The following is a 12,163-nucleotide window of genomic DNA, read 5'->3' as shown; positions in this document are numbered from 1 at the left end:
TGGTATGAAAATATCTGTGGGTGGTGGCTATTGGAGACAAAGTCACAGGTATGGTTGATACCGCTGTGGTTGGCTGCCTGCCTTTCTATTAGAAAATGCTAAGTTTCAATTACAGGTTAGTGAAAATAAAGATGTAATTTTTTTCCCCACCCAAATTCCCAGATCCCCTGAAATTCTATCCGTAGACAAGAAACCCTGCTAAAGGCAAAATTAAGTCAAGGATCTTCTTCCCATGGCTGAACTGAGGGGTGGGGGGGTGGAGGGGGTGGACCAGGGATTCATCCTGAAATGTAGGGGAAGACACTGCTTTCTTTTCTGTCACCTAACCTGACGCTTTGGAAACGTTTTCCAAATCCATCTGAAACCATATCCTTTTTCAGGACAATCCAGATGACTATATGTCCAAAGATTAGCAAGGCCCTTGATGTGTCCCTTCAACAACTGGAATCATTGTCTCCATATCCAGGGTCAGTTAACCAACTAATTTTGAACTTTAATCAGGGTCTTCTTCCAGTTGCCCTGGTTGGTTAAGCTTTTGGAGTAGGGATTTTTTCTTCTCAAAGGCTGCCCAGGGAGGGTCGGGTTTGCGTTCCCCTCATCCTTGCGTTTTCGACACACACTGGCTCAGAGGTGATTGAGCACACACAAATCCCTTCTCCAATCCTCACAGGGGAGCTGTTATCTTGCAACCACGTAGTAATCGCATGCCATTGCCGGGGCAACCCCGCAGGCGGCCCCCCTCCAAAGCCTCTCTCCCGCCTCCCTAGCTTCCACGTAGCCTCTGCCAAGCTGCGGCGCCAACACACGAGAGCTGCCGGGGTTGCAGTTCTCGGGTTCCAAGCAGCGGTGCGGGGAGCGTGCTCTCCCATGCCCACGCTCCTCACACTCCCGGCCCCACACTCGAGTGCATACCCTTGCGCGCGCGCACCAGCAGCGGCCAGGCAATGCCCGTGTCCCCTGCTGCCCTAGTAGTTCGGGACGCTCAGCCAGGTTTCCCCGACGGCTGCAGGCCGCCCCGCCCCGCTCCGCCTCTCGAACCCTCCAAGTCCGCCACTCGGTGTGCTGCAAAGTTCCGCCAAGCGAGTCCGTAAAGGCAGCGCGCGGAATCGGGCTCGGCTCCGCTCCTTTCCGCGCCTCTCCGGACGGCCGTGACTGCTGGCCTGGAGCTCAGGCGGTGAGGACGGAACAAGAGCTAGGTTGGCCGCCCCGCTCTGCCCTGCACCTCGCGTCACCAGGCTCCCCTGGCTGCCCTTGTGCTCTCCATCCGAAGAGTCGGTCCGAAGCCTCCGGTGCCCTCGCGCGCTACCTCCTTGCCGGCTCCAGACCTTCCCCGCCGCCACCCACCATGGCCCGTGGTCCTGCTCAGACCAGCACAGGAACGGGATCCCAACTGCTGCCATTGCTGCCATTGCTTTTGCTGCTGCTCAGGGACGCCGGCGGCAGCCACACGGTCCCCGCCCGCTCCGCCCGGCCTGTGGCTACTGACGGCCTGGCCAGGGACAAGAATCCCCAGCGGCTGGGGGACACGGCCGCCGCTCTGGGACCCGGCTCCCAGGACATGGTCGCTGTCCACATGCTTCGGCTTTATGAGAAATACAGCCGAAGGGGCGCGCGTCCTGGAGCGGGCAACACGGTCCGCAGCGTTAGGCCCTGGCTGGGTAAGTAGAGAGCATCCCCAGGCTCCATTTTTTCATTCTCACCTTTCCTCACTCGTTCATCCTTCTACCCTTGCATCTGCTTTTTTCTCTTCCTTCCATTCATTATCTCATTCATTCTTTCTTTCATAAACTATTTACCAAGTGCTTTGTGTCCGTCTCTGAGCTTCCAGTGGGGACACCGAAGTAGCACAAAGTGACACGGAATTCCTGTCCCCTGGGGTGCTGCCAAACCTGAAAGGATGTCACACATGCTGGACAGAAGCCACCCCATACAAAAGGCTTTAAGCACAGGATGGAGATGAAAATGGGCTGGGGAAGCTCATGGATGGGGAGATCCATAACATAGGGATCAGTTGTTTTGGCTTTTAACAGATGAGGGGGCTCTGAGGAAAGCGTGTCAGGCGGGCATAAGGCAGCATGCTGGAAGTTCCATGTACTGGGTCCAGACAGAGGGTGTGGCCCTCTAGCTAGGGGAAGTTAGTTGATTTAGTGGCTGGGGAAGCAGAGTGGACTGAGAAGGGCCTTTGGTACCTAGATTTGGGTGCACAGCATTGAAGCCTGCTGGGCTCTGGCACAAAGTGTTCAGACTATGGGCGTTTGAGGAAGGGTCCAGAAGCTTGGGCAGGGGCACCCCAACCACCTGTTCTCTCTACACCTTGACTGGATGTGGACAAAGGCCACTTGCACAGCTCTCCCTCCTGCTCAGAGAGCACCACTTGCTGTCTGTCCACCTGTGCTGGGCTGCCTCTACAGTCCCTATGGTGCAGCCTGGTGGGAGGGGTTGTGGGAAGACCCTGGTTGTCATGGAAATTATTCATGGTCACAGAATGCCATTCTACAAAATGTGGGTAGAGGTCCTCTGCAGCCCTTGTGGGGAAGATGGCCATTCATCAGGAGAAAGACCATCAGGACCAAGCTCAACTTTGGGGCCAGACAGCCTGATCATTGGCTGTGTGACTCAAAGTAACATCTATGGTCTCAGAGCGAGGCATGGGAAGCTTGGTCTCATCATGTACCAGGAGCACCTACCACAGAGAGGCCCAGTTCCTCCATCCTACACTGAGCAGGCTTAGATGGGCTCCAGGTCAACCAGCTTTACCTTCGTACTCCCTGGTACCTTTTATTCACCACCTGTGGTCCATTTCTGAAGCATAATTATTAAACTAAGCCATTCAAGAATCATCTAGCTTGGATGTGACCTTGGGCAAATCGTTCAAGTTCTATGGACTTGAGCATATTCATCTCCAAAATGGGAAGTTCATGTCAGTGTCTTCTTTATGGGGTTGCAAGAAAGATGAGATGAGGTAATGTGTATAAGCCCGAGCCCAGCTCTGGCCAGATCAGGTGGTAGTGGTGGTGCCTGTTGTTCTCCTGGGAGTTCAGAGCATTTGTGTTTGTAAATGTGTAGATTTGACCTTGCACCCATTTAAGCCAGTCCTCAAAACCTTGCAAGTTGAGGAAAGCAAAATTGGCAAGATCATTACTACCAAAAGGGGTGAGAATCCCCAGTGAGTTCAACCACTTATTGCAGCCCTGGGATGGAGATGCAGTTTTTCTCTCTGTTTTCACAGAATGGGGGTAGTAAAAGTGACAGTGAAACACAGGATGTTAGCCCTGAGAAAGACCTTGAGGCATTCCTTCAGATCTAGCTCTTCTATTTTACAAAGAAGGAAATTGAGACAGGGAAAAGAGCTGTTCACAGTGGAAATGCTTGGTGCCTCCCATCTGCTAAGCCAATTCTCTTTTCACTGTTATCTCCCTCCCCCACCTCCATCAGAACGACCAGGGTTTTGAAGGCTGAGAGTAGAACAGACAATTTGGGAGATTATTCTGAACCAGTCTGGGACTGTCTGACCAATCTAACATTTTTGTTTGGAACCATTGGACAGCCAGTGACTGCCTGTGTGCTGTGGTGTACGTCACTCTATCTCTCTGAGCATCGTTTTCTTGTGTGTACAGTGGTGATGTGAAAATTCACTGGGATGAGTTGGGGTTTGTGCCTGGCATAGAGCAGGACCCAGCAACTTAGTTTCTCATTCCTTCCCTTGATTCACTTTAGGTGTTTCTTACCCAGCTCCTCACCAGCCCTCAGAGGTGTGTGATTCCTGACCCAGCTGTGAAGAAGTGTGAGCTTGGGGAGGGACCTCTCATCTTACAGATGAGGAAAAACAGTGGCTTCAGCTCTGGAACTGGAACAAGATTGATCCACAATGGTGGCCTCTGCTGCCTCAGTGGGATGGTGCTTCCTCCTAACAACAGATGCATCGATTAGTCCCTGCAGCCCTTGTTGTAGCAGAACCATGTTTCTTGCCTGCCACCAGGCAGCAGAGGTCAGGGTTCCAGCAAAGGCTGTGAGCTGGTCTGGCAGCATCCAAATCCTGAGTCTGATATGAACAAGGAACTGAGCTTGCCCATGACTCAGCTTTTTTCACTTCTAAAATTGGGCTAATAATTCTCCCTTTCATATAGGTTTTAAAAATGATCTAAAATATGTCAAGTGCTTAAAATAATGCCTGACACAGGTAAGTGTCAATAATTTATTATCTCCTATTTTTGCTACTCCAGCCACCCCTCCCTCCCTTCCATTGCTCCCTGAAGTATGTTTTGTTCCCTATTAAGTCTACATCAGGGCAGAGAGCCTCTGAGCCTGATCCTAAGGGTTAAGATTAGACACCCCCACGCCAAATGACCTATATTTAAATTTAAGCTTTCCATCTACTTGTGTAATATTGGGAAAGTTACTTACCCTCTCCCAGCTTGATATTTTCATCTTTAAAAGGAGTGTAATAATACATACCTATCTGTAAACAATGCCAAAATCACATTCACTTCAGTTCCCCAAGTCTTTCCTAAGCACCTCAGTAGGTGGCAGGTGCTATAAACTCAGATGACACAAAATGCATAGATTATTGGCTCTGCTCAGAAAGCTCAGGAGCTGATGCAGAAGGCAAGAGTAAGCAGAAGACTATGAGCTGTGGGATAGGCGGTCTGGTGGAGTGACAAAGGGCTGGAGGTACTCTCTGGGAACCCTAAGGGACAGCAGGGAAGGGACCCTGGAGAGAAGCTAGTGAAGCCATCGCAGAGCAGATGCGCCCCCAGAGAGATTCTGAAAGGAAAGGTGGTGTTTAGGCAGTTATGGAAGTGAAGCAGTCCACTGTGTGCCTGAAACTGTGAGGACTTTGGTTTCAATGAGGAAATAAGGTGAGGAGAGAGGAAGAGAATGGAGATGAACCAGTGGGCCAAACCAGGTCATCAAAGCCTTGAGTTTCCTGTGGGTGGTGAGGGAATATACAGTGTATATACAGTGTGAGAGGGAGGGAGAAAAGGGGAAAGAGAGAGGGTTAGAGATGGGGAGAAGGAGGGAAAGGGGAAAGAGGGAGGGAGAGAAAGGGGAGAGAAGAGAAGGTGGAAGAGAGGGAGGAGGAAGGGGGAAGAAAGGAGATACTTAAGGGACAGAGAAAAGCAAGAGTAAAAGGAAAGATTATAAAAGATATTCTTACTAGGGAAAATAGAAATCATAGACAACCACAGTAAAAAAGCCATCCCTAATCACACACCCAGATATAACCAGAGTTAACGAATTTATATATATATATATATTTATTTATTTTTATATATGTAATATTGTTTTTCAGAATTATATTTTCAACATGCAGATAAAATTTGTTATATCCATATTTGAAGTTACCTTTTTTTTTTTTTACCAGTTACCCTGAACTGTATTCTTATTTGCTGCTTGCATTTTTTTTCTGTGGAAATTGCTCCCTGTTTTGGAGATTCTTGTCTTTTTCTTACTGATTTGTAGAGGCTGATGGTGTTCTGGGGTCATGGTGGCAGTCAAGGCCATGCTCTGGATGAAGCAGTGGTGGGGGGATGCAGAGTTCAGGATGTTTGTGGACAAATAAAGCCAAGATGAACTGAGATTTTTTAGATGCAGGAGGCGAAGAGGTCCTGCGAATCCTTAGGCTCCTGTTGGGTGGCGAGGGGAATAGGTGGTGATGCCATTCATTGGGTACGAGGCAGGAAACAGAGGCATTGTACTCTGAGTGCAGCAGTAGCTCATGATGCCACATGGTCAGTTTGCTCTGAGCATATGCTAGGTGCTAGGCACCGTGCTCCAAGCTCCAGAGATGATTTTACAACTTTAGACAGTGTGTACAAATATTCTTCCTGATTTACAGGTGAGGAAACCGAGGCACCGAAAAGTTCCATGACTTGTTTAAGACCCCAGAGCTAGTAAGTGATGCAAGCAAGATTTAAACCCTGACTCTGTGGCCTGCCTGAGAAAAAGACCTTCAGTTCATATTCTTGTCCCTTCTCTGTAGCACCACTGACTGGCCCACCGCTTCCTTCCTCCAGCTAATGTTAGTGCTTTTACTTTGGCGGGGTTCTCACTTTGGCCATCCTGATGGCTGTTTGAAGGAAAATGGATGACAGGACAAATCTCCAGGTGGCTTGGGTTCCGTTTCTATAGTGTAGAGACATTTGCTAACTGAATTAGACAGAGCAAGCAAAGACCCTACTCTTGCCCCATCATTCAATGTATGTTTCTGAGCACTGACTGTCACTTGGGTCTTGTGTTGTGATCTAGGGATACAGCAGTGAACAAAGCTGGAAAAGCCCCTACTTTCTTGGAGTTTGTGTTCTGGGGGAAAGAGAAACATTAAGAAAGAATTACATATCAGGATATTGAGGGTGACATGAAGACAAACGAAGCAAGATACCACGGAGTTGCCCCGCATTGGGGTGGGAGAGCTGTGTTGTTAGTAAACTGTCACCCCACCCACAGGTCAATCCAGATGTGGCAGATATATAGCAACCACCCACCAATGCTTCCCAAATTTTTCTGATGGTTATAATCACCTGGGATGCTTGTTAAAATACAAATTCCTGGGCCCCATTGTTCCAGACTTTCTGAATCATGTCCAGGAGAGGAAGGCAGTGATTAGGGAGGTTTGGGAAATGCAGGATTCTAGACCATGACACTTAAGGCTGCAGTACTCGGGGAAGCCAAGTTTAAATGTGCATTAAGACCGTGGACTGCTCCTTATGTGTAGAGCAGGCCACACCTGGCTGGGGGTGCAGGGGCCACCACAACTCTCTGAATTTGTTCTGACAATTAGATAAGGCAGTGGTAGGCTTAGGACCTCCATAGATGTGTTTTTTTCCTTCCTTCTTCTCTCTCACAGTCCCTTAAGAATGCTCAAAAACTCCCAGTTGAATTATGCCTCGTTCTCAATATAAACAACCTTAATCTGAAGATTTTAGTTTAAAAAAATCCCAGCTGATTTCATGGGTGCATATGGCAGAGAATCTGTGGCCCCAGCCCACACCCATTGTAAAGCCCAGCATCCTTGCACACGTACACATTCCTACGCTGTGCAGCTCACTTCCTCTCTCAGCTCTGCCCAGCAGATTGACATTGGCAGCAGGAGGGAGGCAGCCTGCCTGGCTTCTCTGGTCTCCTGCAAGTCTGCAGCATCCCAGAAAGGCCTTGGAATGACTCCTCCTTCCCATTCAAACTCTGGAGAGGACTTGGCCATCTGGAGAATTCATGCTTCCAGGCCAGGCAGCTTCCTAGAGCTGCAGACCAGGAGTTCTTGGCCCTGGGACCCTAAGGGGTGGCTAATAGCCCCGGATGCAGGGGCCAAAGCATTCTTCAGCTTCAAATGTACCATTTGAGGGATCTCAGTCCCTATCATAGTTTGGGCCTCTGGAGCAACCTAGATGTTGGAAATTTTGTTGAGTAACCTTGTGTGACCCTAATTTCTTTCTGTGTAAAATAATTTTTTGTAAAACAAGCTTAAAAACCCTTGGGCCAAACAAATAGTAGATGCCCAAATGACTGTGCTTTTAGGCCATTTTCTTTCAGGAGGCACTCAGGATGCACAGAAAGTATGAGACTATCTACTTACTTTACCTCATTTGGAAGAACGGCTGCATTTAATATCTGTAAAATAGAGAGCTGTGAAGATACAGGAGGGGCTGCTGTCAGCAGTGTTTGGACCCAACCTAAACCATCCAGAACACCTGATCACCTGAACCCCTTATCTCATTAATGAAGGTGTTTATTTGTTCATTGAGAGGCATTGGAGTATGGGTCTGTGGGGGAGGAACTGACAGGAGTTTTAGGGTCCAGCAGGCCTGAGAACCTACCTTGCTGCTGCTACATTTCCTTTTTGGCAATGGGATATTGACAATGCCCTACCTCTTTGACCTTAATTTCTTGTCTATTCATTGGGGATAACAAAGGGCACCCCCTCAGTTTAACTTGAGAATTACATGAGGTGAGGACAGCTGGGCTGGCCTGGAAGTGCTCCCTAAATGGGTGTTCCTCTTCCATCTCAGCCCTAATATCACCTAGAAGACCCTATGCAGATGGGGGCCTATGCAGGAGAGAACCTAACAGGCTGTGGTCCTTCCCTCGCAGAAGTGATCAACCGGAAGCCCCTGTATTTCTTCAACCTGACTTGCATGCAGGACTCGGAAATGATCCTCTCGGCCACATTCCACTTCTATTCAGAGCCCCAGTGGCCACGGGCTCATGAGGTGCCATGCAAGCATCGAGCCAAGAATGCATCCTGCCACCTGCTGCCCCCAGGTCCGCCTACACGCCAGCATCTGCTCTTCCACAGCCTCTCACAGAACACAGCCAGGCAGGGGCTGTTCCGAGGGGCCATGGCCTTGGTACCCCCGCCACGGGGCCTGTGGCAGACCACAGACATCTCCCCTATAGTCAAGGCAGCCCGCCGGGATGGCGAATTGCTTCTCTCTGTCCAGCTGGATTCTGGGGAGAAGGGCCTTGCGGTGCCCAGGCCCAGCCCCCATGTACCCTATATTCTCATCTATGCCAATGACCTGGCCATCTCAGAGCCCAACAGTGTGGCAGTGACATTGCAGAGATACGACCCCTTGCAGGCTGGAGACCGGGAACCTGGTGCAGCACCCAACAGCTCCACAGATCCCCGTGTCCGGCGGGCCACACAGGCAACTGGGCCTCTCCAGGACAATGAACTACCAGGGCTGGATGAGATGCCAGCACAGACTCCTCGCACCCAGCACAACCACAAGCACAAACTGTGGTCCAGCCCCTTCCGGACACTGAAGGCTCGGCCAGGGCGCAAAGACCGCAGAAAAAAGGGTCAGGATATGTTTGTAGCTTCATCCCAGGTACTGCACTTCGATGAAAAGACAATGCAGAAAGCCAGAAGGAAGCAGTGGGATGAGCCGAGGGTCTGCTCCCGGAGGTACCTGAAGGTGGACTTTGCAGACATCGGGTGGAACGAATGGATCATCTCACCCAAATTCTTTGATGCCTACTACTGTGCGGGAGCATGCGAGTTCCCCATTCCCAAGGTAGGGTATGTTCCGTTCTGCCCATTGTCTAATTGTGACTCACATACTACCCCTACTAGTAAGTCCCTCTGCCTCATGACCTCTGAGTTCCCAATATGGCAGCCTGTTGGGTGGTTTCAGCTCACAGATGGATATGGTTGGGCTGTGTTTTTGAAAATGATGACTTGATTGAATTTAAATTTTAAATCAGAACATTTCTTTTTTTTGGAAAGGGGAGAATGCATCTCCTTAGTTGTGTGTTCCTATGAAACACAATTTACAGAGGTAGAGTAGATGCTGCCCTCTGTAGACAGAACAGGTCTGCAAAGCACCCTCCTCACCAAGGCTCTTGTTTTTTGTTCCTGGCCTGGACCTCAGAGCATTGGTGTCTGTGATCAGCACAGAGCTGGTTTTAGTGGCTTCTACATGAGAGCTCCCTTCTCCCTTCCTCCCACTCAAGGCAGGGATCGCAGGACAACTAACTTCCACCGTGTACAAGTCTGCAGAACACACAGTAGGAGGCTCTTTACCCATTGTGTTGGAAATGTTTTCAGATTCTTGTCTTCGCACCAGGCTGGTCATGGTTCTGTCTCTCTCTCTCCCATCGCTGGAGATGTGGTGAACTGGTAGCCAGCTGATGTTAATTTGGCACAGTGCATTCTCCTCCAGCTTAGCTCCTCTGCTGAGTTCCGGGTCATGCCTTCCCCTTCAAGAAAGGAAGTCAGTGCATAAATCCAATTTGAAACTAAATAAATCAGCCAGCTGAGAAACCCCAGACCCAGAACTGGGGCAGCATTACCCTGTTTGGGAATTAAGGGACTTCTCCTCAAAGCTGTGCATGTGCAAGAGAGACGAAGGGAGGTATCCTGCAGACAGGCATCTGCTGGCGGGGCCTCACAGATTCAGGAGAAGCGCTCAGCAGACTCCACCTGGCTGACCTGGCACCTACCTTGTCAGCCTGGCTGGCTGCCTTCCAGCCTCCCCTGACACCAGCCTGAATCCTGCAAATAAGACATGCCTGCTTCTCTCTCACGATATATAAGATTCTTTGGTCGGCAGTGAGCTGAAGCACGTGTGACTTGGTTCGTTCATCTTGTCAGAGGTGCTTAAGGAAGAGCATTCTGTGTTTGCTGCTGTGGTCCAGAGCCTTCTAGATGAGAGAGGCTCCCTGGGGAGGGGAAGAGAGCCAATGTGGCCCCTGTGAGCATGGTTTCCAAGCCTGGCTATGTTATCTTAGGGGTCTTGGTCAAGTTTCTTAGTCATTTTAAGCTTGTTTCTTCACCAGTAAAATTTAGGTAATACTCACCCCATAAGACTGATGCAATGACAAAATGGGGTGATGTAAGTGAAGCAGAACCTGACACCACAGTTGTCATTGTCCAGCCCCATTGCACCAAAGCACACATGTGCAGGCCTTCCCCTTAATGCTAGGAACACAATCACATGGAATCATGTCTTTACTTCTCAGACTGAGAAACCTGGGCAGCTGTGGCCCCAGGCCGAACTGGCTAGGCATCTCCTTAAGCCTTCCCTCTGAACCTCTAACCACTCCTGCCCTGTTCCAGGTGCTTCTCTGGGATGTGTGATGAGCAGGTGCCACCAAATGGCCAGTGCCACGTAGGCATTGTGACTTCCCTCAGAGGCTGGAGCGGCAGGAAGGCCCCAGGCTCTTGCAAACCTCCCAGGAATTAAGTCTGTGGCTGACTTTGGAGAAAAAGGGGCACAAGACTTGGAAACCCACCTTTTCTTCTTGGTTGATGCCTTTTCCAAGGGCTGAGTCGAGGAAGTGCAGCTGGCACAGTGGGTGGGTGGGGCAGAGTGTGGAAGTAATCTTGCTCCTTTCCCACTTGCAGATTGTGCGCCCATCCAATCACGCCACCATCCAGAGCATTGTCAGGGCCGTGGGCATTGTCCCAGGCATCCCAGAGCCCTGCTGCGTTCCCGACAAGATGAACTCCCTTGGGGTCCTCTTCCTTGATGAGAATCGGAATGTGGTTCTGAAGGTGTACCCCAACATGTCTGTGGAGACCTGCGCCTGCCGGTAAGACCAGTGCTCCTGGGTGGCAGGAAACCTCCATCCCATGCCCTACAGGGTAACATCACTGGAGCCCTGGAGAGCTTGACTAGGGGTGCAGCTGCAAAGGCAAGACAGAGCTCACAGGCAACCTTGCTGCATCTCAGGAGGACTTATCCCCCAGGGCATCATTCTGGGGTTTTTATTGCTAGTGACTGAGACCTTAAAACTCCAGTCTGAACTCCTTGAATGAATCTGAGAATCAATCCTGACATGAAGGCTGTCCATCCCCTCTGCCCGTAGGCCTGCAAACCAAACATGTCCACACTGTTGGCTTTTGAGGTCTTCATCTGATAATCTTCGAAGAAGACTACACACCTGAGGACACTTGCTTCTTTCACATGGAAATAACCTTGTTTAAACAATCACTTTAAGACACTTTGGGCCACATATTAATACTGGGAAACAGGGCCTAAATAATGGTAAAAACGAATTTTTTTTCAAATTCCACTGCAAAAGCTTTTATACCTACAATATGCACATATAACCAATTTTGGTTTCTTTTTCTTAATATAGATTTTATTTTAAAACAAAAACAGGGGAGTTGTAATCATTTTCCACAGAAGTATTCATGCTGGTTAAGTGTGCATTGTTTAAACATGCTTATTGAAATAACACATGCAGTAATATCTTGTAATACTAAAAATAATCAAGATTTTTATATTTTTATAAGTTATACTTTCTGTACTTGAGATTGTATATGTTATGTGTTTTTATGGAAAGCTAATAAATTAAAGGTACAGTGGTATCTTGAAAACTAAATATCACCCATTCTAAAATACTGATGGATCTCATCTGTAAGCATGCCATCTGAGTGGCTTCTGGGGACCCAGCCTCCTTTGGGATCAACTGAGATTACCCTAAGCCATTTCCACATCCTTATCTCTGCTCCAAACCCCAGAAACCAGCTGCTACTATGACATTCAGAGTCCTGCCCACCCTCTCTTATCCAGGCAGGACAGTGACCTCACAGAGCTTCCTCACATTTTTAGTTTCAGAGGAGACAGTGAATGAGTGGGAGGGGCCTGAGACATCAAAGGGAACATCTGTGGTTGCCTGGTCACAGACCTTTTACTTGCAGTAGTTCAAGCAGGAG

The 12,163-nt window shown here is 49.3% G+C and overlaps 1 protein-coding gene across 1 annotated transcript; it reads left to right on the top strand.

Annotated features, from left to right (window-relative positions):
* Nucleotides 1-831: 831 nt before the first annotated feature.
* GDF10 (growth differentiation factor 10) lies at nt 832-11,789 on the top strand. The gene is made up of 3 exons (XM_090279510.1): nt 832-1,658; nt 8,089-9,014; nt 10,847-11,789. The coding sequence occupies exons 1-3, from the start codon at nt 1,346-1,348 to the stop codon at nt 11,036-11,038; spliced, it is 1,431 nt and encodes a 476-aa protein (XP_090135636.1). The 5' UTR covers nt 832-1,345; the 3' UTR covers nt 11,039-11,789.
* The last annotated feature ends 374 nt before the right edge of the window (nt 11,790-12,163 follow it).

The sequence above is a fragment of the Furipterus horrens genome, unplaced genomic scaffold (assembly GCF_987537825.1).
Source record: "Furipterus horrens unplaced genomic scaffold, mFurHor1.1.pri manual_scaffold_5, whole genome shotgun sequence".
Classification (NCBI taxonomy): domain Eukaryota; kingdom Metazoa; phylum Chordata; class Mammalia; order Chiroptera; family Furipteridae; genus Furipterus; species Furipterus horrens.
This window is presented reverse-complemented; position numbering and strand designations above follow the sequence as displayed.

Coding starts and splice junctions, on each gene's coding strand:
- GDF10 (XM_090279510.1), top strand. CDS start 1,346: ATGGCCCGTGGTCCTGCTCAGACCAGCACAGGAACGGGATCCCAACTG. Junction 1,659..8,088: donor CAGCGTTAGGCCCTGGCTGG/GTAAGTAGAGAG, acceptor CTTCCCTCGCAG/AAGTGATCAACCGGAAGCCC. Junction 9,015..10,846: donor GCGAGTTCCCCATTCCCAAG/GTAGGGTATGTT, acceptor TCCCACTTGCAG/ATTGTGCGCCCATCCAATCA.